At 67.5% G+C, this 22,042-nt stretch overlaps 1 protein-coding gene across 1 annotated transcript in view; it reads left to right on the forward strand.

Annotated features, from left to right (window-relative positions):
- The window catches only part of RPTOR (regulatory associated protein of MTOR complex 1), a 100,087-nt gene that overhangs the window by 49,680 nt on the left and 28,365 nt on the right, over positions 1–22,042 (forward strand). The window contains exons 6-9 of the mRNA XM_045836190.1: positions 1,273–1,448; positions 11,187–11,246; positions 19,170–19,270; positions 19,648–19,792. Of these exons, the coding sequence (XP_045692146.1) occupies positions 1,273–1,448; positions 11,187–11,246; positions 19,170–19,270; positions 19,648–19,792 (482 nt within the window). The remainder of the gene's footprint in view (positions 1–1,272; positions 1,449–11,186; positions 11,247–19,169; positions 19,271–19,647; positions 19,793–22,042) is intronic.

A 22,042-nucleotide genomic window follows, 5' to 3' on the forward strand; every position in this document is an offset into this window, starting at 1 on the left:
TGCCGCTGCCGCACGGGAGCGTGGGAACAGGCGCTCCAGGGGCCCAGGCCGCAGAGCAGGGAGTTCTCGGCTCGGGAGCAGGGACGCCCCGGCGTGCGGTGCCGCGGGCCGTGCGCAGCCCCGACGGCGACGGTGCCCGTGTTCTTCCGTTTCATCGGCGCGCACCGCTGTCACGCAGTGTGCATCTTACAGTTTGAGTCGAGTCCTCACACACGACACTGCCAAGAGCGTCTGAGGAGCATAATGCCTCCTCCTCCTCCTCCCGAAGACGGGCCCGAGAGCCGGGAGCAACCGTCGTCGCCGTCTCTGCGCCTGCCGTGGGAGACGGCGGAGCTCAGGCCACCCGGGGACAGGCCGTCTCACGGGCACCGGAGACACACCGCGCCAGGAGGCAAGCTGCCTCTCCTCGCATCGGGAAATGAATACCGCAAAGGGATCTTGTGCATTTACAACGTGTGCGTGAGAGTGCCAGGGCACCCCACCTGACTCCACACCTGGCAGGTGAGTTTCTGGGTGCCCGGGAGAGACGTGTGTGTCGGCCTGGCCCCCGGAGCACACTCACCGCTGCACCTGCGGCCTGCAGCCCCGGCCCCCGCCCCGCGAGTGCGTCTGTGTCCTCCTGCACTGCCACTCCCGACTCTGTGCGGACGTCCGTGCCCCGTCTGTGCTGCCGAGGGCTCGTCGGCCAAACGTCGGTTCCTTCCGCCGAGTGCAACAGCGAAGATTCCCGTGCACCCTTCCGAGGGGAGAATGGCTGACGGGCTGGCCAGGTCCCGACAGAGGAGAGGAAACGCAAGTCTGTCATCTGGCCCGGCCGCCCGCGTGCTTGAGACTTGGCTCCGATGGCGTCTCCGCCCCTTTTTCTGCCACAGCACGGAGAAGCCGCGCTCTCCCACGGCCCCGCTGTTGCTGGCTGCCGTCCCCTCGCTGTCCTGCGCGAGCAGCAGACACTGACACCGGCTCCCGGTGCCTGTCCTCGCAGGCCAGTTAGTCCTCCCACCGTCTGCCCTCCTCTGGGCCTCTTTGGCTCGTTCTTTTACAAACTCTTACATTTTAACACTTTCATTGCGTAGATGGTCACAGGAGAACTGAAAGAAGTCGGGGGGTCCACTGTTCATGCCAGCGTTTAAAAAACAGAGCAGAAACGATTAAGTGCGAGAAAACGGTCGTGGTGGGGGCGGGGGCGTGCTCCCTCCCCCGGTACTCCGCCCCCAGCCCGCCCTCTGGCCGGGCACGGCGGCCACATCCCTGTCTCCCTGCCGCTCTCCGCAGGTCGCCGCCATCAACCCCAGCCACCCGCTGGCCCAGATGCCGCTGCCCCCGTCCATGAAGAACTGCATCCAGCTGGCGGCGTGCGAGGCCACCGAGCTGCTGCCCATGATCCCTGACCTCCCGGCCGACCTGTTCACGTCCTGCCTGACCACCCCCATCAAGATTGCCCTGCGCTGGTGAGTGCCCCCCACCCCCCCGCAGGGTGCGCCGGGCCCGAGGCACACAGGTCCCCCGCTGGCCCGCGTGTTGGTGCCCGGTCTCGGACGTGACACTGGGCTCAGGCGGGGGTTTCGGCCCCCCCACCCCCCGTCCTGGGTCGGTTGCGTGTGCGGTCCGCTCGTGCTCAGCGTGTGGGTGTCGCAGGCAGCACCCGGTGCACCCGCAAGTGGACTTCCTCCTGGGGGCAGAAAAGGCCGTCGTGAAAGGAGAAGTCATGAGATTCCTTGCCTGAGTTGAAGTGTAACCTTCCAATAGTTTAAGAACTTTAAAACAGACCGTGACTTCTTCTTTCTTGCCATCGTTCTTCTGGCAGTTCGGTCTGTGACCGTGGCCGAGAAGACGCGGAGGGCACTCCACTGCAGTGGAAGGAACCCGCACGCCAGGCCCTGCGTCCCCAGCAGGCCTCACGGGGGGACGCACACGTTGTCTCCTGTGCCCGATCCCAGGTCCTCCCGCCCACTGTCCTGCCAGGCTCTCCGCACCGGCCGTCTGGGCTGCGGCTCGCTGCAGAGTAGGGCTCGCTGCGCAGTAGCCGCCATCCTGCTGAGGGGTGGCCAGGCCTGTGGGAGGCGGCGGGTGCTCCCTGCCCTGGACAGCCCGGCGGCTCCTTCCCCCGAGCCCGGGAGAAACTGCCGGCACAGGTGTGGGCTCCGGGACTTCTGCTCCGCCTCGGACGGAGGGCGGATTTGTTCCGGGACGTCTGAGAGAGACTGGGAATGACCCCAGGTCCCCGTGGGCTCGGGAGCTGCTGTGAAGTGATACGGACGCCGTCACGTGGTGTCGGTCCGTGAAGGTGACGGACGTTCTCCAGGACTGAACAGACGTCAGGGAGCTTGTGGCCTTCTAGCTGTGTCGGAATTTCGAGGGGTTTCTGTGTTGATGACGCAGCCTTGCCGTGTGCTCGTCAGCTTGGAGTGTCGTGTCGTGCCGTGCCCGGCTGGCCCAGCGGGAGGCGGCAGTGGAAACCCCCCCACCCCCCCATGCAGGGGTGTGGGCCTGGCCACGCGGGGTGAGGTGCCGGCTCGGTTGGGACCCTCGCCGCAACACTCGCTGGGTGTCTTTTCTTCGAAACCCGGCCGAGAATCACTCGGAATTACCTGGGAACACAAATGCTCGCCAGTTTTCATTGACCTTAGGCTTAGCCACGGGTTCCCCCTGGAGTCTCCCAAGACACGTCTTTGCTGGAGGGCGGCTTCCTGCCTGCTCTCCGCACGCCGCTGTGAGCTTGGTCTGCCTCTCAGGAGGGGGCAGGCCGCCGCCTCGCTGGTGCCGTTTGGAGACGACGTCGGGGGGCCTCCGAGAGCAGCCCAGAGACGCTGGAGGACAAAGACACCTGGCCCCTTACCCGCCGCGACGTCACAGTCCGAGTCTCAGGCCTGAGCGGAGGGAGGCAGAGGGCGGCATCCGCACGGCTTCCTCCCTGGGGCCTTCTCGGGGTGGCCTTCGCCGCGGCCCAGCCCGTCCGCACAGACCCCAGCAAGCGTGCCTCCGCATCAGTGTCAGAGTCTGCCTGCTTATGTAACCTGTCACGCGCCCACCTTGAAAAAGGACTTCTCCTCCCTGAAGTAGACGATGTGCTCTCGCTGTTCCAGTCTCCTGACGTGCACTCAATTAAGATGAATACCATGATGTTTTGTAACAGAGCTCCTTTGAAAAAGCGGACATGCAAACACCTGATTTATGCCACTGAGGAGGAGAGCTGACGCAGACGGAGCGCGGGGGGCTGCCGACCCCTCCGCCCCACCCAGCCCTCGGGGTGCGGCCGGAGAGCGTGACACTGATGGGTCTCCTGGCGCGTGCCCGCAGCCCGACGTCGGAAGTGGTGCGGAACCCTGGGGGCTCGCTGAGGCCACCGGGGCAGGAGGGGCGATGGGGGCGGGGAGGACTGGGGGTGCGGGCAGGCCGGGTGGGGGGGCTTTCTGGTCGTGCGTGCGAGTGGCCCATCTCCCCCCGGCTCAGGCAGGCACAGCTCGGGTGGGAGAAGGAAGGAGGTCCCTTGTGGGTCGGCAGGAGCACTGCCCCGGAGAGGAGTTCCAGCCGAGGACAGCGCATCCTCGGGGAGACGAGGGGACGCCAGACACAGGGGGCAGAGACAGGCAGGTGGGGAGCCCTCGCAGCCGCAGACCTGGCGAGGGAAACGGCCCTCCGGACATGGAGACTGTGGACGTCGTGGGGGCCAGAGCAGAGTGGGCTCCAGGGTTCTGACCGGAGACGGAATTAGGGTGTGGCCGTTCGAGATACTTAAGATCTGGACCATGGGAAACAAACACAGGTCTCAGTCTGTTAGAGAGAACCCCCGAGGGGATGCGAGAAGAATGCTCCATTTTCACACAAGAAGAACCCACTCCTCTCCAAACGAAGGCAGAAAAGGGAAGGTCGGCAGATCGGAAATGGAAGACACGGTGGCGAAGCTTCGAGACAAAAGTGAATCTGTAGCTGCAGACGAGCTGGAGCCACCCACCCCTCACAGGACGGCGGCGCTCGGGTCGGATGGAGCCCCGTGCGCAGCCCCTCGCACCCGGGACGCCCGTCTCCGGCCAGGCGCCTGGGAGGCTGGAAGAGGGGGTGCAGAGGGGACCCGGAGCACTTCAGTGAGCGGAAGCAGCATCTGAGAGGAAACACGGACAGGGACGCAGGAAAACAGTTATCACCGCAAAAAAAAAGTCAGATCAAAAGGATGCCAGGTAGATAAAAAAAGGAAAATAGATACTGCGATGCCAGGTAGGGGAAAAGTGGGCAAAACGGAGCAGAGATTAATAGTGGGGTTAATTAGCTCCCTCGCACGCAGGTGCACGGCCCCACGCCTGCACACCCAGGACACCCGCTGTTCGGGGCACGTGGGCACCGCTGACGACGGAGACCGTGCTGGGCGGCGAAGGCGTGTCCGTGGGCGCGGCCCGGCCGGCTGGCGGCTGCCCTTGGCGGCAGCGCCCTCACCGGTCCTCCTCTTTGCCCTCCGCCTTTGCTTCCCCGTGGGCGGCGCTGTGCGGGGAGCGAGGCCCACGTGCCTGTCTGCGTGGAGGTCGCGGGCGCTGCTGCAGCCCGGCAAGGCGACACCGAGCCCTCCCGCGAACGTGCTCCGCGGAGAAACCGGAGACGCCGTACCCCGAGGCCGGGAAGGAGGCAGAGCTGCTCTCTGGCGTCCGGGCGGCGCTAGGCGTCCCGGCCATCGGCGAGACGGGACAGTGACGGGTCAGGAGTCTGCAGCCGCGCGCAAGCCTGGGACGCGGCGCCCCGCACGCCGCCGCTGCGCCCGTCAGCGGGGCGGCGCCTCCTGCCTCCGCGCACGCGCAGATGCGCTGGGAGGCGCCGGCCCGGTGCCCGCGCACCGGCGGGAAGGGGCCCCGCGGTGGGCACGGGGGTCGTTGGAGAGGGCCGGACCGCGCGGCCTCTCTCCGTCGGCCCGGCGACGAGGACCGGGACGGGGACAGAGCGGCGCTAAGCGCCGAGCAGAAGAAAGGCCACGACCGAGAGCAGCAAAGCGGACGGGAAGGGCGCGGACGTGGAGACCCTGAGACCCGACGGCGGTTTTTGGAAAGGCCGCCGGTTACTCACACGCGAGCCAGGGCGCTCCGGACAGAGGAAGACACGCGTTACCGGGTCGGAAGTGCCGCGGCGGTGGGGGCTGCCGCGGGGACCCTTCGGGGCGAGCCCTGGCTGCCCGCAACCCCGCTCAGGCCCGCGGACGAGCGCCGGGAGAGGCGCGGGCGCGGGAGACGCGGTCGCAGCCGCAGTCGCGGCCTCGGTGGTGGCATCGGCCGGCAGCCCCCGCACCCGCACCCGGGCCCAGGCGGCGCGCTCTGTGCCGAGGCCCCCGGCCCTCGGGCCCGCCCCCCAGAAGGAAGGCGGGGGGCCCCCCGCGCGTCCCTCACCTGAGGCCCGGCGTCCGACACCGCGAGGAGAGGAACGGCGAGAACCGGTCGGCCTCCCTCAGGACACCGTGAGCAGAGGCCCCGACCACGTGGGCCACGCCGCCACGTGTGCTGACGCCGGGGAGGGTGTTCCGGTCACGTGCACTCGTCAGGCCCCGCCCACAGGCCGCGCCCACAGGGACGTCGGCGCGCCGGGCCGAGGAAAGGGGACGCCGACGGGGGCCGCGCCCGGCCGGGACGGACCCACCCGGCTCACAAGGGGGCGGCCGAGAGCGCCTGTGCGGACGGGGCCTCACGCCTGTGGGGGCCGGCACGCTCCGGGCTGTCCCGGGCCCCGCTCCTGCCAGCGTCCCTGTGAGTCCCGGCCCCGCCGCTGGCGGGCGCGAGAGCGTGCCTGCCCGCCGAGAGCGGAGCCGCCGCCGCGCGCAGCGCCGGGGCCGCCGTGAAAAACCGTGAGACGTCCGCCGAGCGTCACTGGGGCCGGTGACGCCCTTCGGCGGGCTCCCGGACCGAACACCAATGCACCGAACCAGCTGCGTTTGTGTGCAATACAGCGGGAGCGAACAGCTGGGGGGGGAGGTGGTTAAAGCGTGCTGGAGCTGAGATTCCCAGGTTCTCGGGCACGATTGTGGCCGCGGCCCCCGCACGAGGGCGGATGGCGGGAAGAGGGGATGAGTCGCACGGCCACCCGGGCAGCGGCGTGCACCTCTGATCACGCTGGCCCACGCTGGCCCACGCCGGCGGCCGCCCGCCCACCCGCTGCCGTGGTGGGGGGGAGGGTGTCCACATGAGGACGTGCACAGACAGCTCCAGCTGCGGCGTGTGACCTCAGCGGCCGCGTGGGCTGGGCCAGCGAGCCTTTGCAAAATGCCTGCGCTGTAGAACCGCGTCTCCTCTTCTTTGTCTGACACACCAGCTGGCCCTGCCCTGGGCTTGTGTGATCGTAGCGGGAAAAGCTGAGGATGCTGTTTGCAGAGCTGCTGCCCCAGTATTGACCCGTCCCACCGAGTAGCAGGCGCCCAGGGCCTTTCGGAAACGAGCCTTGTTGCTTCGGTCTGTGCTGGGGACTATTGATCCTGGAGTAACTCGGAGCCGCTGGCGCGCCGTCTCCCCTCCAGTGTGCGTCTGCCGGAGGAGCCGGGGGCCGCGAGGTCTCAGCTGGCGAGCGCTGGGCGTCCAGGGGAGCCCAGGGCTGGCTGGAGCGGTGGCCTCCTGCGCAGAGGACGCGTGAGGCTGTGCGTCCTCCGGCAGGAAGGTCGGCTGGGTGTGCAGGGAAGGAAGGACCGGGCTCGTCGTGAGCTCAGATTGGGGGAGGGGGGCGTTCTCCACCGGCTGGGGGAGGGGCTGTGGCTGTGATCTTGTTGTAGGTGTGAGGGTCTCGCGCAGGGGTGGGTGCTGAGAGGAAGGCACCTCACAGCAGAGGGCCTGAAGCAAGCGGAGTCACTTCAGGGGGCTCGTTGCCATGGTTCTGGTGCGGTGACATTTCCCACAGAGAGAGGGCCAGCCGCCAGGAGGGCGGAGCTCGCGTCCCTGGGAGCAGGCAGGTCCACCTCAGAGGAGGGGAGCCGGCCAGGGCAAGGGCAGCTGCAGAGCCAGGGCAGAAGGAGGGTCCCTGGGAGAGGGTAACGAGGCCTCTCCCGGGCTGAGGATTGGGAGAGGCCCCTGGAGGGCAGCGGGGCACTCACTGGTCCCTGGGCAGCCCGGAGCCGCCGCTGGAGCAGCGCTGGGGGGCCGAGGGTGGGCTGGAGGCGGGGAGGCAGGCGCGCGTGGCTTTGTAATAACACAAGGAAGAGAAAACACGTCCCGAGTGCTGTCGTATTTATTGGAAAACTCCCCGTGTACACCACGCGGCTCAGACCCACGCTGCTGGGCAGTCGGCTGCACTCCCTGGTCAGCTGTGCGCCTGGCTGTCCTTTCCATTGCGCCCCCCCCCCAACCATGGGAACGGAGACGGGAAAGAGGACGGGAGCGTCGGGGACCACGGGAAGTCGGGCGACAGCGACCGTTCTCTGGAGGGCGCGGCTCACAGAGCGCTGTCCCCACGGCGTCCCCAGTCACTCGGGGACAGGGCAGTGTGGGTGTGTGCGCAGTGTTCGCACCTGAGGTGCAGGTGTGGCCAAGTTGGGAGGCCGAGGGTCGTGCCGCTGCACCCCGCCCGCCGCCCCGGACACCGGGTGACCGGCTGTCTTTGGTCTTCCTCCTGGTGCCCCAGGAGGAGGCCGCGACGTGCGGTTTGTCTGGAGCCCCGTGGGGGTGCCCATGTCTCGTTCCTGGGGCCGCTCACACTCAGTCTCACACTGTCGGCCCCTGGAACTCACCGAGACCGGAGGCGCACGGGGCCTGCGCTGGATGCCCTTGGCCACGCCTGGCCCCTGCCTCAGTGCCCGGTTCCCCACTGGCTGCTCAGGACCGAGGCCAAGGCTTCCCTCGGGCCCCCGCCCACCCCCTTGTCATTCTGCTGTGCAGTGGCATCCGGCCACCGCGCAAGACTGTCAGCAGAGGGTGAGGGGCCTCGTGCTGTTGTTCCCTTCCAGGTTCCCAGCCCTGTAAGGGGGTGTAGCAGAATGTTCTGGAAGCCATTTTAAATTAGTGGGAGAAAATCTATTCAGTAAGGGGGAAAATAGTATTTATTCCATTTTTGTGAAATAACTACAAATTAAGACGTTTCGTTCCTTTTCATCTCCGTAATTCTGACTTTACGGGCACATGTCCCGAGTTCTGGGAGTGTGGAGGAGTTTCGTAACCACCCAGACTTGGGCCTTTGGCAAGTGCGAAGCTGCAGTTTCCCGGGCTCTCCGACTGCAGGGCGGCGCCCACCCTCACAGTTCTGCTTGTCAACAATGACCTCAATTACACTCCCGAGGTGGCTGCAGGTCTTCCTGGAGAGCAGAAAAGCCCAGCTCTGGAGAGCTGCTGTGTCTGTGGCTCAGCGCTCTCCTGATGGGACCCTGGGAGCGTGTGTGGCCGAGTCCGCCGTGCTGGGCAGCCTGCCCTGGGCGGCCCGCCTTGGGCCTGGCCCTGGCTCTGGACACCGGAGTTTCCCCTGGTGGATAGGGTATGTGCCCGTGCACGCACGCACACACACACAAACACAGAAGCACACACGTATGCGTGTGCACACAGAGACACATGCACTTACACACACAGACACGCGCGCACACCCAGACCCCACAGGAGCTCGCAGGCGAGCGGGGGATGGGAGCCCCGCAGTGCGGGGAGGGAATAGTCACCTTGGACGAGGGAGGTTCCCTCCAGAGCTGCTTTGATGGCTTTCTATTAGGCCGCCTATTAATATAATTCATCATCTTAATAGGCGAGTGGAGAACAGTTATTTGATAAAATTAAAAATGAGTTTTAATAAAAACCTAGAGCAAGGCTGGAGGAGCACTTCTTTTGCGCGAGAGAGATTTTCGGGCGGGCCGGGAGCCGCCCTCGCGGGCCGAGCTCCCACGGTGCATCTCGCTGGCGCCCCTTGGGCCGCGGGAGGCGCTCCCCAGCCTCCGTGTGTTCCCCCGACCACTCGGCGATGTGCTCACTGCGATGTTTGGACAAGGAAACCAAACCGAAGGCACAGGGGTTCTGAGGAGAAGGCAGATTTACATTCTCAGGTATGGTCTGAGTTTCTGCTCTGCAAAAACGCTGGTAAAATCCAGGGGAGGGGTGTTCCGCGGAGGAGTGGCTGGTCAGTAACCTCGACTCGTGCACACACACCCGCACCAAAGAGCCAGAGTGGCCGCCACCGGCGGGCAGGTGGGCGCAGGCGTGAGGAGGGACACCCGTGGGCCCTCCAGTCTTTGGCGTGTGCCGGTTCTCAGTCCGGTGGTGTCGTGCTCCCTCGATTATTAGAGTCACATCTTTAGCCCATGTGCTCCTCACGTGCTGTTTTTTTTACATTAAAAAGACCAGCAAGGAAATACTGGGGAGGAGGTAAGTCTGCAACAGCAGCAGGAGCAATGACAGCAATGTCGACGAGCTGAGAGGGAAGGTCCCCTGAAACTGGACAGGTTGGGGGGAAGGAAGCCTGGTGCACGGAGACACTGGCCACGCTCTGGCCCGGTCAGGCCCGGTCAGGGAGGGCTGGAAATTCTCCCTGAGTCAATCCACACATTTAACACAATGTGGAGGATGTGATTTTATTTTTATTTTTAAAGATTATATTTATTTTTAGGGAGTGGGAAAGGGAGAGAAACATCGATGTGTGGTTGCCTCTTGCGCGCTCCCTACTGGGGACCTGGCCCGCAACCCAGGCATGTGCCCTGACTGGGAACCGAACCAGCGACCCTTTGGTTCCTAGGCCCACACTCAACCCACTGAGCCACACCAGCCAGGGCTGAGATTGTGATGTTAGAGGTCAGCTAGAGGAATAAGTGCTTGAGAATAGCCATGAAAATAAAAGAAAAAAACATTTTTGAAAGAGAACTTGGCCTTATCGGTTGTGAAAACACATTTTGACGGTATGGTTGGGATAGACATTTGAGGCAGTGCAACAGATAGAGAGTTCCAGAAACAGTCTGTGCATGTAAGAATTCATCATTTGGGAAAACAATGAATTACTTAATACCTAGGAATGGCTAGCACACGGCTAACCATTCTGAAATTTTAAATCCCCCCTTCTTACTAAGATGAATTCCAAATACACCAAGGTTTAAGTCTGAAACTCACCAGAGAACTAGAAAAATTATCAACAGGGAGAATTAAAAAGTCAGAAAGGAAGTCATGGATTTTATTTAATGCACAATTTTAAGTTCTGTAAGGCAAAGAAAACAAAGTTGTAAATAAAACGGCAACCTCGGAACAGCTGTGTAACGGGTAACAGAGAGTGCTCGAGGGAGCGCAGCTTTTAGGGGCCGCGCCCCTCCGGTCCCTGCCTGGTCCTCTCCGATGGCTGCCGTAACGTTTTGTCCAGAGCCGATTGCTATCGGCAGGAGGATTGTCTGGTACAAATATGTCTGTCACTCCTGAAACCCGCACGTCCCTGTCGGTAAGGATGTTGCCGGTAAAAGCGCAGACAACCAAGTGGCGTGTCTGCAGAGGACTCAGAGTGAGACCGGGAAACGCTGACCCCTGACCCCCGACCCTTTCCTGCCCTGAGAGGCCGGTTCACCCGGGACCGCTCGGACCCGCACGTGCGCCGCCACGGGGCGCTGCCGGCGGCGTCTCCGCAGAGCGGAGCGGCCAGGGTGCGGCTCCAGGTGGCACCGCCAGGCCGGGTCCCTCGTGCTCTCTGAGTGCGGGGCCGTGGCTGCCGCAGCCGCAGCCGGGGCGGGAGGCGCCTGTGCGGGCCAAGCCGGGCTGGGTCCCCAGGGCGTGAGCCCGCAGACTGGACGCTCGGTCCCCGCAGCTCTGCGGGGTGGCGCGGCCCCCGGACAGCAAGGCTCGGCTCTGACTCGGCTGCCGATTCTGGGAGGGTTAAAACCACGCGGTGGAATCCCTCCGTGTTGTCTCCCGCCCGAGTCTTCTGTGTGCCGGGCACCCCCAACCCCCGACACTTTCTCTAGAAGGAGAACAAGAACCTCCCGCCAGCCGCCGTAATCGGGTGGAAGCACCCTTCCTGTGGCGCCTGTGCCCCCCCGCCCCGCCAGGTGGCCGCCTCACGTCACCGCACACGTGTCTCTCTCCGCCCGAGGACAGCTCTGCGGTCCGGCCCTGGACGCTGTCCTCCTGCCCTTCAGAGGGCAGAAGCTGCCGGGGCGGAGGAAGCCTGGGCTGCCGTACCCCCCGGGCCAGCCCCGCTGCTGCTGCTGCTGCTGCTGCTGGGGGCCCGCGGCGCTCCCCCGCCGCACGCCCCGTGCCTGCGGCCGACTCTGCGCTCTCTCCCCACAGGTTCTGCATGCAGAAGTGCGTCAGCCTGGTGCCCGGCGTCACCCTGGACTTGATAGAAAAGTAAGTGGGGTCCTCGGGGCCGGGGCGTGCTGCTGCTCGGGGTCTCCCCTTCTCGCCCTCAGAAGTGCGTCCGCCCTCGCGGGCCCGGCCCCCGCTCACGAGGGTGCGTTCCCCATGCTCTCGTCAAGGCCACGTGAGGGTGGCCGTGGTGCTGCCCTGCGTAGGACGCAGCTCAGCGTGGGGCCAGGTGAAGGAACGAGACCTCCCAGTCGGACCCTTTTCATCGTTTAAAAACACCCCGACCCTGAGCCAGAGCAGAGGCACACTGTCCGGCGTCTGCTCCGCTCTGCACCGGGCGGGTGTCCTCTGTGATGCGCCTGGGTGTGTGGCTTCCCCTCGTCCTCCGGGTCCCCGGGCCTCTGTCTGCCTCTGGCTGGGCGCCGCCTCGGGTCTGAGAGGCCGGCCCGTGCCCGGCACGTGACTGCGCCATGCGTGTTCCCCGTGGGGCCCCGACGCACGCTGGTGGTGGTGGTGGTGCCTGAGCTGTCTGCGCCGACCCTGGCTGCTCCTCGAGCGCACGCGCACACGGTGTGCGGCCACGGGTTAGAACGGCCGAGATGGGAGACGCAAACCCACTCCTGGGCCCCTCTCCTGGAAAGCGCCTTGCCTGGGACCCCGAGGACCTGGCCCCGAATGTCGGGCCTGTGTGCCGTCGACGGGGACGGGGGGTCGATCCCGGGACGTTCCTCCCCGCGGGTGGCCGCCGCCCCTGAGCGACACGGAGTGGGCTAGCACACGCGTTGTCGAGTGGGAAGGTGGGCCCTGTGCGCACAGTAGGATGCCGAGAAGGCCGTCTTCCCGGTGCGCCCTGCGTGTGCTCCAGCTGAGGGAGGCGGGGACGGCGCCCTTCTGTTCGCTCTGGGGAGAGGGCGGGATCTGAGAAGGCGAGGAAGAGAGTGTTAGTGCCTGGTTTCTCTTCCGTCTTGTAAAATCTCTTACGAGAGCCAGGGCGTGGAGAATGTGTGTAAAAATAGACGCCAAGGGGAGAGCCGACCAAACGTTAGTGGAAACCTGCGCACGGTCCCGTAGCGGTAGCAGCCATGAGTTTCGGGCGGGTGCACGGAGGCACCCACTGCAGCAGGGGGGCGCCGCGGCGGGAGCCGCTGGCCCGACCTCGGCCGGAGCCAGCGGGGCAGCGGGGGGGGGGGCAGCGGCCCCTCTGCTCGAGTCGGCCATCACAGGGCCGGCCCCAGGCGGGCAGTGACCCGGGGCCTTGCCGGGGCGGCGATGCGGCCCGGCGGGGCGCGGGGCTGTGGGGCGGGCCGGGAAGCTGCTCCTGGGGGCCGAGCCCCAGGTCCCCTGGCTGGAGCGAGGACCGGGGGCCGTTGGCGGTGGTCGGTGAGGGTGCAGGCTCCCCCCCTCCCCACGACGAGCGTCTGCTGCGGGCACATCGCCCCAGGCGCGGCGTCTGCCAGTTCTCCGCGAGTCTCCGCGAGTCGTGAGCGCCGGGGCGTCTGGGGACAGATGGCGCCACGCGTGCTTCCGAGCCGCCTGCAGATGCCGAGCACGGCGCGGTCCTCGAGACGCTCACGTGGGGGGGGGTCTCCCGAGGCGAGAAGACGCCAGGTCTGCCCCGGCCAGGTTCGGGGCCCTGGGAGCTGTTCCATCGCCTTCGCTCCGTCCTCCTCCGAGTCGCGCCCGCCCCGTCTGCCGCCTTCTCCGTGCAGTTTCTCGGGAGCCGTGTCCGTTGGGGCCCCGGCGGAGCTGCGTGTCACTGCAGCTGGGTGCTCCTCTCCTGTTCAAACCGTCCCCGGCTTGCAGTTTTCTTGATGTTGGGCTTTTGCCTGCTGGGGACCCCCAGGGGTCAGAGCTGTGCCGTCCCTCTCCCCTGGTTCCACGGGACAGGAGCCTGGCGTGCGGCGCCACCCGGCCTCTGGACGGCGCGTGCCGGCAGTGGCGGGCTGCGTGGCGCCCCGTCTCAGCCGCTTCTCTGTGCCCCCCCCCACACCCAGGCCTCCCCTGCGCCCAGCCAGCTCCCACCCTGTGGCTGACCTGGGCGTGGTGGTGCGCGGCCCGGCACCCCGCGCAGGAGCCACACCGGAGACGCGTCCGTAAATGGGGCTCGATCAGAAGTCGAAGCGTTTCTTCTCTGCACGGTGTGGCTGAGAGGACGGAGGGACAGCCGCAGACTGGTGGACACTGTTCACAGGTCGCACAGCTGGCCGAGGGCCTGTGTGCAGAATGTGCAAAGGCGTCTGAACCGACGAATAAAGAAAAATCCCAGTTAAAAAACTGGTGAAAGACACCGCGAGGCTTTAACCAAGGAGGGTTTCAGGGCAGCCAGTCGGCGCCCGGAGGGTGCTCAGAGGCGACAGCAGCACGCAGGAGACGCAGGGGGAGCCGCAGGGGGAGCTGCAGCGAGGCGCCGCTGCCCGCCCGCCTGTGCTGAGGGCCCAGACGAAGACGACCGGCCACAGGCAGCGCTGGGGCCAGTGCAGGGCCGCGGGGTGGGGGGGGGCGGCCCCCCGGGACAAGCAGGCTGCGTCTCACCCCAGGGCCCGGCGGTCCCCTGCCGGGCGGGTGGGTTCTGTTTACTTTCTATGCCGGGACAAACTCCAAACTCAGGGATTGTACAGAAACCCTACCCGGCCCTGGAGACCAGCCGAGACGGAGGGCCCAGCCAGGTGCCCCTGCGGCCGGCCCGTCTGCCTCTTCAGAAGCAGCTGGCTGGAGTGCTTTCTCCACTGGAAAGGAAGTGCTGTTATTCCATGTATCTTTTTAAAGATTTTATTTATTTATTTATTTTTAGAGGGGAAGGGAGGAAGAGAGAGGAACATCAGTGTGTGGTTGCCTCTCGTGCGCCCCCTGCTGGGGGACCTGGCCCACAACCCAGGCCTGTGCCCTGGCTGGGAACTGAACCTGCGACTCTTTGGTTCGCAGGCCCGCGCTCAGTCCACTGAGCCACACCAGCCGGGACCCCACGCTCTAATTTGCAGGTCTGCGCCCAGGCACCTCTGGCCATCCGTCAGGAGAAGCGCGGCCGGCCGGCAGTCGCTCGGCTCGGCTGAAGTGCAGCCCTCCTGGTCTCCTGGCCTCCCTGGGGCCGGGCCTTCCGTGCGGCGAGACTGTTCACTGCTTTCACCCGTTTCATTATCCTTTCCGGGAGGTTTCTGCTCGGAACGCATAGCTCTTGGTGGTGCCCCCCCCACCCCCGCCCCGGCGGCAGCCCGTCCCCGCCGAGCCCGGCTGGGCCCGCGCTCCCTGCCTGCCGTCCCCCGGGGCCCCATTAGGGCTGAGGAACCAGCGCAGCCCCAGCCTCCCGCCAAGCCGCTCCCAGCCAGGCTGCGTGGGAGCCCGCCGGCCCGCCCCACGCAGGGCTGGGGGTGCTTCCTCTGTGAAGACGCGTCCGTAGCTGGTGTTCAGAGAAGCCGCAGAACGTTTCAAATGTAAAGTTTTACCAGTTGGAGAGACTTAACAAGCTGGTCTCACAGTGCGGACAAGGCTCTCAGCCCGGGGCGTCAGCCGGGTGACCCCCCGCACGCCCCGCGCCCTCCGACGGTGCTATTTGGAGCGTGGGGGCCCTGTCGGCGCGGCAGACCGGTACCGGGGCTTCGAGCGACGCACAGACATCACGCCGGCCGGGCTGTCGCTCGGAGCTGGCCGACCGCCCCTGCGCAAGGGTCCTGGACCCTGGGCTCCGCAGTTCAGTTCTCTGGTCTGCGCTCCCCACGCGGACACTGCCGCTGAGCGCACCGCCACCTGCCCCTTTAAGGCTGCCCCGGCCTCTGCGCCCCCCGGGCCGGGAAGACACGTCCCGGTGCAGAGGCGGAGGGCAGTGCCGGCCCGTGTCCCTGGGTGTGCGTCCTTCAGCTCCAGGGACTGCGCGGGATGCACGGGGGCCCGTCCACCCTCCGCCCACCACCCTCCTGCCCCTGCACGCGGTCGTCCCGGCCCACGCAGGCCTCGGGGGCTCAGGGCGTGTGCAGCTCCCGTGAGGCTGTGCTCCCACGCGTGTGGCTCCGTGTGCCGAGGCCTGCGGGGCCCCCACCCCGCACATGGAGCTGTCCCTGTGGGCGCCCGCCCTGCGCTGCTCACGAGCAGCTCCGTGACCAGGCCCCAGGTGCCAAGTGCAAGCCCCGCCGGCCTCTGCCGCCGCGGTCGTGTGTGCCCAACACGTGTTGTTGGGAGCCCGGGCCCGCGACGGGGGCGGGGGTGTGGGCCGAGTGAGTGTGAGTGAGTGTGTGTGTGTGTGTGAGAGAGAGAGAGAGAGAGAGAGGGAGATAATGACTTAGCAGCGGTCTTCGAAGACGGGGAGGAATTTGTCTTCTCATTAAGCTGCTGTGTCTGGAAGTAAATCACGGGGAACCTTCCCTGAGAGCCCCGATTTCTCATCCTCGCCGCGGACCCGCGGCCTGATGGAGAGCGTCGCGCCGCCGCGGCACAGACCCACACTCCGGGCCCTCGTCGCCGAGCGTGGCGGCGAGGTCCGTGCTCGGGGGCGAGCGAGGGGCGCCCTTCAGCCCCGAGAGGAGACGGGGCGAAGAAGCACCTGAGCGGCGGGAGACTTGCTGGCGGCTCCGGGGGTCGGGGGTCGGGGGCGCTGAGCCGGCGCCGCGGGGCTCTGGGTGCGCGCTGCGACGGCGGGAGGCGCAGAGCAGACCGAGGATCGTCCATGGCCACCCCCGGCTGTGTGAACAGTGCATTTTAAATGGCTCCCGGCCCAGGGCTCAGAGGCGGTGAGGGAGGGGCCCTGCCCTTCGCAGCTGCGGCTGCAGCCCCTGCTGCCCAGGACGGCCCTGGCCTCGGGCCCTGTGCTGGGCTCCGACCTGGCCCGATTCGCCAAGTTCCCCCGAGTGCCGGGGGCTTGGGGGGCGGGGCATGAGGCGAGTGCAGAGAGGTGCACGAGCTGGTGCTTGAGAGCCGAGAGCGACCCCGGTTCCTGCGGCTGGAAACGAGGGCGAGGGGGACCAGGTAGCACTCCCTGAGCAAGCACCTACTGCGTGCTGGGCGCTGCCCAAGGGCTTCGGCCGTGTGGGCGCTCCCGCCCGCCTGGAGCCTGTCGAAGGGAGCCCCTGCACTCTGAGAGCTCGGAGCCAGCAGGCAGCCTGCTGGGGGGGGGGGCCACCCCCGCGCTGTCACCATCCCGCACCCCGAGCTCCTCAGGGAGGGGCGCCCGGTGGGCTCGGCCGCTGTGCTCGGGGTCTTGTCTGCTGTCAGCTGGGCGCCGTGCACACGTGTCACGTTCGCAAGGAAAGCCATCAAAGACGCCCGTCCTGGTTCAGACAGCGCCTTTGTTCCCGGCACAGATGCATCACGGTGGCTGGGGGAAGGTGGAAAATCAGTAATCCGTTAGCGCCTGCCGCTTGCCGGCCGGGTGAGCGATGACTCACCGGAGCCCGCGCAGACGTGCGGTGGGGAGGCAGGTCCGGGAGGCCGCGCGGCGGAGGGGGCGCCCTCGGCGGAACTGCCAGGCAGCAGCCCCAGGCCCTCCTGCCCCCGCGCCGCCGCCAGCCGGCCGTGAGCGCTGTCCCTGGGGCGCCGTCGCCGGCGAGGGGTGCGGCACGAGGGTTTGTCTGTCCGTGGGCCTGGCCCTCGCGCGCTGACGCCACTGGGGTGGCAGGGGCCTTGCGGGGCGCCCGGGCCCCGCTGTGTTGGGCACGTACCCCCCACCCCCCCTCGGCTGCCGGGTGTGTCTGGATGAACCGGCGTGAGGCGGCTCGGTTTGGAGACGAGGCTGTGGGTTCCGGGGCCCCCGTGGGGCTGCCGTGTCCCACCCGGGGCGTCCGTCTCAGTGGGACCGAACTCCTGGCCTGTGCTGTCTGGTCGCAGCCCGGCCGAGGGGGCGGGGCCGAGGGGGCGGGGCCGCGGGGCAGGGCCTCGGGGCGCAGCGCCGCACGCACGCACGCACGCACACGCGCACACGCCCTTCTCCGCGGAGACCCGCTGCGGGGCGCGAGCCCCCTCGGACGGACGGCACGCCGCCCGGGGGGTGTTTTCAGGCCCCTCATTTTGAGCCAGAATCGTGCGATTTTGCGACGCTAGCATCTCTCAGGTGCCGTGCTCACCATCGCACGGCTTTGACAGCCCGCGCCGGTGCCTCGCTGGAGAAGTCAGCGAGAGCTCCGCTGCGGTCAGTGTCTCCTCCACTGCGGGTCCCAGCCTGCCAGCGGCTGTCGGGTCGCTTTGGTGAGCCAGGCGCCTGCTTTCCTTTCCCGGCAGCGCGAGCGTTCTGCGGCTCCGGTGTCGGGGGCGTGTGTGCGGCCCCCGTCCCTTCGTGCTCGGTCCCCGGTGTGACCTCTGGCCCCCCTTCCAGTTCCGCCCTGCTGTCCAGCCCCCGCGCTGGTTTCCTGATTCGATGGACCGCGCTCACGAGTCCCGGAGGTTCTGAAATACGCGGTCTTCATTTTACAGTTTCAGTCCTCTGCCAGGGTTTCTGGCTGTTCTTTCACTCCTCGAACGTGGGGAGGAAAGTTACCGTAAAATCCGCTGCCGCCACCGAGCGAGTCCTCCGCCCTCGCTCTCTCCTGTCGGCGGTGGCTCTGGTCTCCGCTGGTAGTTGGGTTCCCGGGGAACGCCCGTGTCTTTGTTACGAAGGCTGCGGGCAGAGCACGGAAACCGTGCGGAGACTTGGGGCGGAACGAGGCCGCGAGGTCTGAGTGGCTTCCGGCCCGTCCTGCGCCCCGGCCCAGAGCCGAGGGGGGCTGTCAGAGTGCCCTGGGCCGAGTGCTCGGCGGCCCAGGGCCTGGCCCGTGCCCGTGCTGGGGGCGGTGGGTCCGCCCTCGGCCCGGCCCTGCCTGGCCCCGGCGCTGGTTTACATCTGGGGCTCCCTCTCGGGCCGGCCAGCCCCTGCAGACTTCAAAAGGGTCCCCGCACGGCCTGCCCGGCTGCTCTCCGTGGGCGGACGGTGAGTCACCGCCGAAGCCTCAGGGACTCTTTGGAGCGCGGCCGAGGGCTGCAGCGGTTCCCCGGCCTGGCCGACCCGACGCCCACACGGCGCCGCTGCAGCCCTCAGCCGCCCGCGTCCCTGAGTCAGCGAGGGGCCGAGTGTGTTCGGGACTGCGGCACCAGGGCCGGTCTGGGGGGGGGGGGCTGTGCTCTCCAGCGGGGAAGCCTCTTCTCTGAGGCCTCGGACCATCCCCGAGCGGCAGGGCCGGGCCCCTCTTCCCCAAGTGTCATCCATTCCTCGTCCCCTCTTCGGGTCCCCCCACGGAGCCTCCGTGGCGAGGTGAGGAGGGCTTCCTGCCGGAAGCGGCGTGTGGCCGAGGACGTCGCCCCCGCACCCCTTCCAGGGGCGCTGCCTCCGCAGGTGGCACAGGCAGACTCGGCGCCCCGGGTGAGCCGAGGGGCCGGAGTCCTCGGGCTGTGGCGTCCGGCACACAGCAGGGCGGCGCTCTCGTGTGGAACCAGGGCCCCGCGGGCACTTCCTGTCTGGGAGGGAGAGAGGGTTTCCTGCACGGTGCACGCGGAGGCTGTGAGCCTGCCGCACGGCACTTGCCTGGTGTTGCAGCCACGTCGCTGCCGGGGCGGTGCCCTGTTGTGGGTGCTCGGAAGTACCAGTTGAGCGAGTGGCAGGTAAGTCGCCCCTCGAGGACAAGCTGCCTTCTCAGCCCTGCCGTTGAGGGGCAGGAGCGCAGGTGGGGCACCGGCTGGGCTGGGGCCGGGATCGAACTGGGTGCAGACCCGTCGGCAGCAGCTGCCCCGGCCGCTGGCAGGCCCTCAGCTCGTCTCTCGGGGGTGGACACCCCCGGAGTGGCTGGTGGCTGCTGGGTCTGGGCCGCAGGTCCGGGGCACCAAAGAAACTGCTTTTGTCTGGGTGCGGAAGGGGGTGCGGTGGGAAGTGGGGGTGAGTCCTGAGCGGCAGACGCCCGTGAGTCCCGAGAACCCTGGCGAGGCCAAGGGCTCCTCGAGGTGCGGCTGCGCGCCCTGCCCCGGTCGGCAGCTGTGTTCCCGCAGCCGCTCACGGACACGCGCCGTGTCCCCTAGGATCCCCGGCCGGCTGAACGACAGGAGGACGCCCCTGGGCGAGCTGAACTGGATCTTCACGGCCATCACGGACACCATCGCCTGGAACGTGCTCCCTCGGGGTGAGGCGGCTGGGGGCCCGGGCCGGGGCCGGGGCCGTCGGGCTGGGGTGGGGGGGGGCCAGAGGCCGCCGTGCGGCTGAGGCCGGCTGGGTGCTGCACAGGGTGGCGCGTGGTGAGAGGGACGCGGCGTTTCTCGGACCCTTGGCAGGGCGCCTTCCGGGCAGAGTCAGGCCCCTCCTCCTTCGCAGCCGCCGGCCCGTCTGTGTGTCCGGCAGGCACGGTGGCAGCCATGAGTCCCGTGTCTGAGGGGCCTCCGGTCCGTGCTCCCGCGTGTCCGTGCAGGGATGCGTGTCTGCTGCCTCCGCCGGCCGGTCGGGTGTTTGCAGGACGTAGGCGTGTTTGTCCTCACGTGCCGCTCGCATGTCCCCCGCCCGCAGACCTCTTCCAGAAGCTCTTCCGGCAGGACCTGCTGGTGGCCAGCCTGTTCCGGAACTTCCTGCTGGCCGAGAGGATCATGAGGTCGTACAACTGCACGCCGGTCAGCAGCCCGCGCCTGCCCCCCACCTACATGCACGCCATGTGGTGAGTGCTCCCCGGCGACGCGGGCGCCTGCTCTCTATGGGGCTCCCTGTCCCGGCACCGGCCCCTCAGGCTGTCCCGGCTGCTCCGGGTCTGGCTGCGGGGGTCCCGCCGTGCTGGCGAGTGAGGGGGAGTCGGCACGGAGGCTTCCTCTGCCGACAGGCCTGTCACTCAGATGGACGCCGCGCTTCCCTTGTGGCCCCAGGCGGCACGCTGCCCATGCTCCGGTGTGACGGGCAGCTGCCACCCGCCGGTGTGCAGGGAGAAGCCCACTGGGAGGGGGAGTCACCCGTGTTCCCTCGTGAAATCGTTCGAAAGATCGGGAACGCCGTGACACTTGGTGGACGCCGGGCCCAGCCCCGCCGCTGGGGCCTCAGACCCGGTGGGCACGCCCCTCCCTGGCGGGCCAGGTGGGGGGGTCAGGTGCGGGCTCCTGGCAGCCCCAACCCCGCGCTCTGCAGGTGGGCACTGTGTCCTGTTGCCTCGCAGCCCGAGTCCAGTGCGCGGGGTGCCCTGGGGCCGCTCACCCGTGGGGCCTCGCTTCCCCCGCCCCCACCGTGGCACGCAGAGCTTCTTCCCCCGGGGGCTGGGACTCGGACGCCATCCCGGGGCGGGCGCCCCGCACACACCTGTCCCGGGGGTGGAGGCTTGAGAGAGCGAGCTCACATGGGCCCCACTCAGGCTGACGCTGCCTCCCAGGCCCGAGGCTGCCGGGTGTTGGGTGCGCTCTGGGCTTTCTGCGGCGTTTGTTCTGACGAGCCCTCCAGAACAGGCCCAGAGCGCGCGCCCCCCCCGACTCGGGTATAGACGGCGGGAACGCACCACCCAGGTAGTCGGACACACCGACACACGCTGGGGACGAGGAACTCACGTCGAGTGTTCGCACTCCTGGGTGCTGCTGGGGGGGTTGCATCCTTAGCTGGGGGGGGGGGGGACAAAGTGCATCAGAAGTGGAGGTCAGCAGAGCCGTGTCCAGCGCCCTTGCCTCTGGCCAGACGCTGATGGAGAGCGGCTGGGAGCCAGCTCCTGTTTAAATCCTGATGCGAGGCCACCGGGGGGTCGGCCCCCTTCACGTTCAGGCTCGGCCGGTCGGGAACCCTTGCGTTTCTCAGCGGCGGTGACTGTGCCTTCCGACCCCGGCAAGGACGCCGGGTGCCGTGCCCACTGACCCACCCGTCTGTGCAGACGGGGCCACGCTCCGGGAGAGTTGCCTCCCGGCCTGGCGGGGCACGGCCCCCCGGGCCTGTTTCCTGGAAACCCGGGCTCTGGCCTGGGCCGCACGGTGTCTGGGCAGGTGCTGCTCTGAGCCGCCCGGAGGTGGGAGGGGACCCAGAGGGCCGAGGTTGTGGTGAGCCTGGCCCACCTCCCAGATCTTCCCAGACCCTCCTGACCCTGCCCTCTCACTGGGGCGCAGCTGCCTGGGGACCAGCCCACCCCACGGCCGTGAGACCCTGGGGCCTCTTGGCCCACTCCCCCTGATGAGAAGGCCAAGTTAAAACACCGAGTTTCTCTTGACTTTGCCCTGGAGACCACCACCCGTTCCATCAAGGGATAGAACCCTCAACAGAGAACAGTGGCATCGTGCCGTGTAACTCCAAACTTCAATAGGGAACGCCCAGATCCTTGCCCCAGACCCTCTCCTCTGGGAAAGATGAGCCGCCAACGGCCCAGAGAGGGGACTGGCTTGCCCAGCGCCGGCCCCCGCCTCCGCTCGCCCGCCCGGGGCTGGCTGCACCCCAAGGCCCGCAGTGGTGCCTGACTGTGCGGTGGTCAGCAGGGCCCAGCCCTTCCTGCAGCTCCCTTCCCCTCCCCCGCCCGTCCCTGGGGCTGGCACTCCCTTCCTGTCCCCTCCCTCACCTGCGCCCCCAGCGGGTGGCCCCGAGCAGCTCCTCTCCACACGCCCCACGGCCTAAGTGACGCTGCCGCAGCCCGTGGCCCCCGGGGTCCTGCACGCAGAGCGGAGAGCGGCGCACAGCGTCCGGGCTCCCGTCCGCGGGGAAGTAGGCGGTGGGCGGAGGACGACCCGTGCCGGCGTGGGCCGCTCCGCCCGGCTCCGCCAATGCGTTGCCTGCGCCTCGTCGGGACCCCGGGCGTTGCAGCCCTTCCCAGTGGCCGGCGCTCGTGGTGCCTCAGGACTGGAGGAGACAGGCTGAGGGGCGGTCCCCTCCAGGGGTGCCCCAGCACCCACGTCCCACACGCGCCTCCCCCAATGACGCGCCCTCCTCTGCCTGCGGAACCCGTGTTTGCTCGCGG

This window comes from Phyllostomus hastatus, unplaced genomic scaffold, assembly GCF_019186645.2.
Source record: "Phyllostomus hastatus isolate PE091 unplaced genomic scaffold, TTU_PhHast_1.1 phas_contig_210, whole genome shotgun sequence".
In the NCBI taxonomy this organism is placed as follows: Eukaryota; Metazoa; Chordata; class Mammalia; order Chiroptera; family Phyllostomidae; genus Phyllostomus; species Phyllostomus hastatus.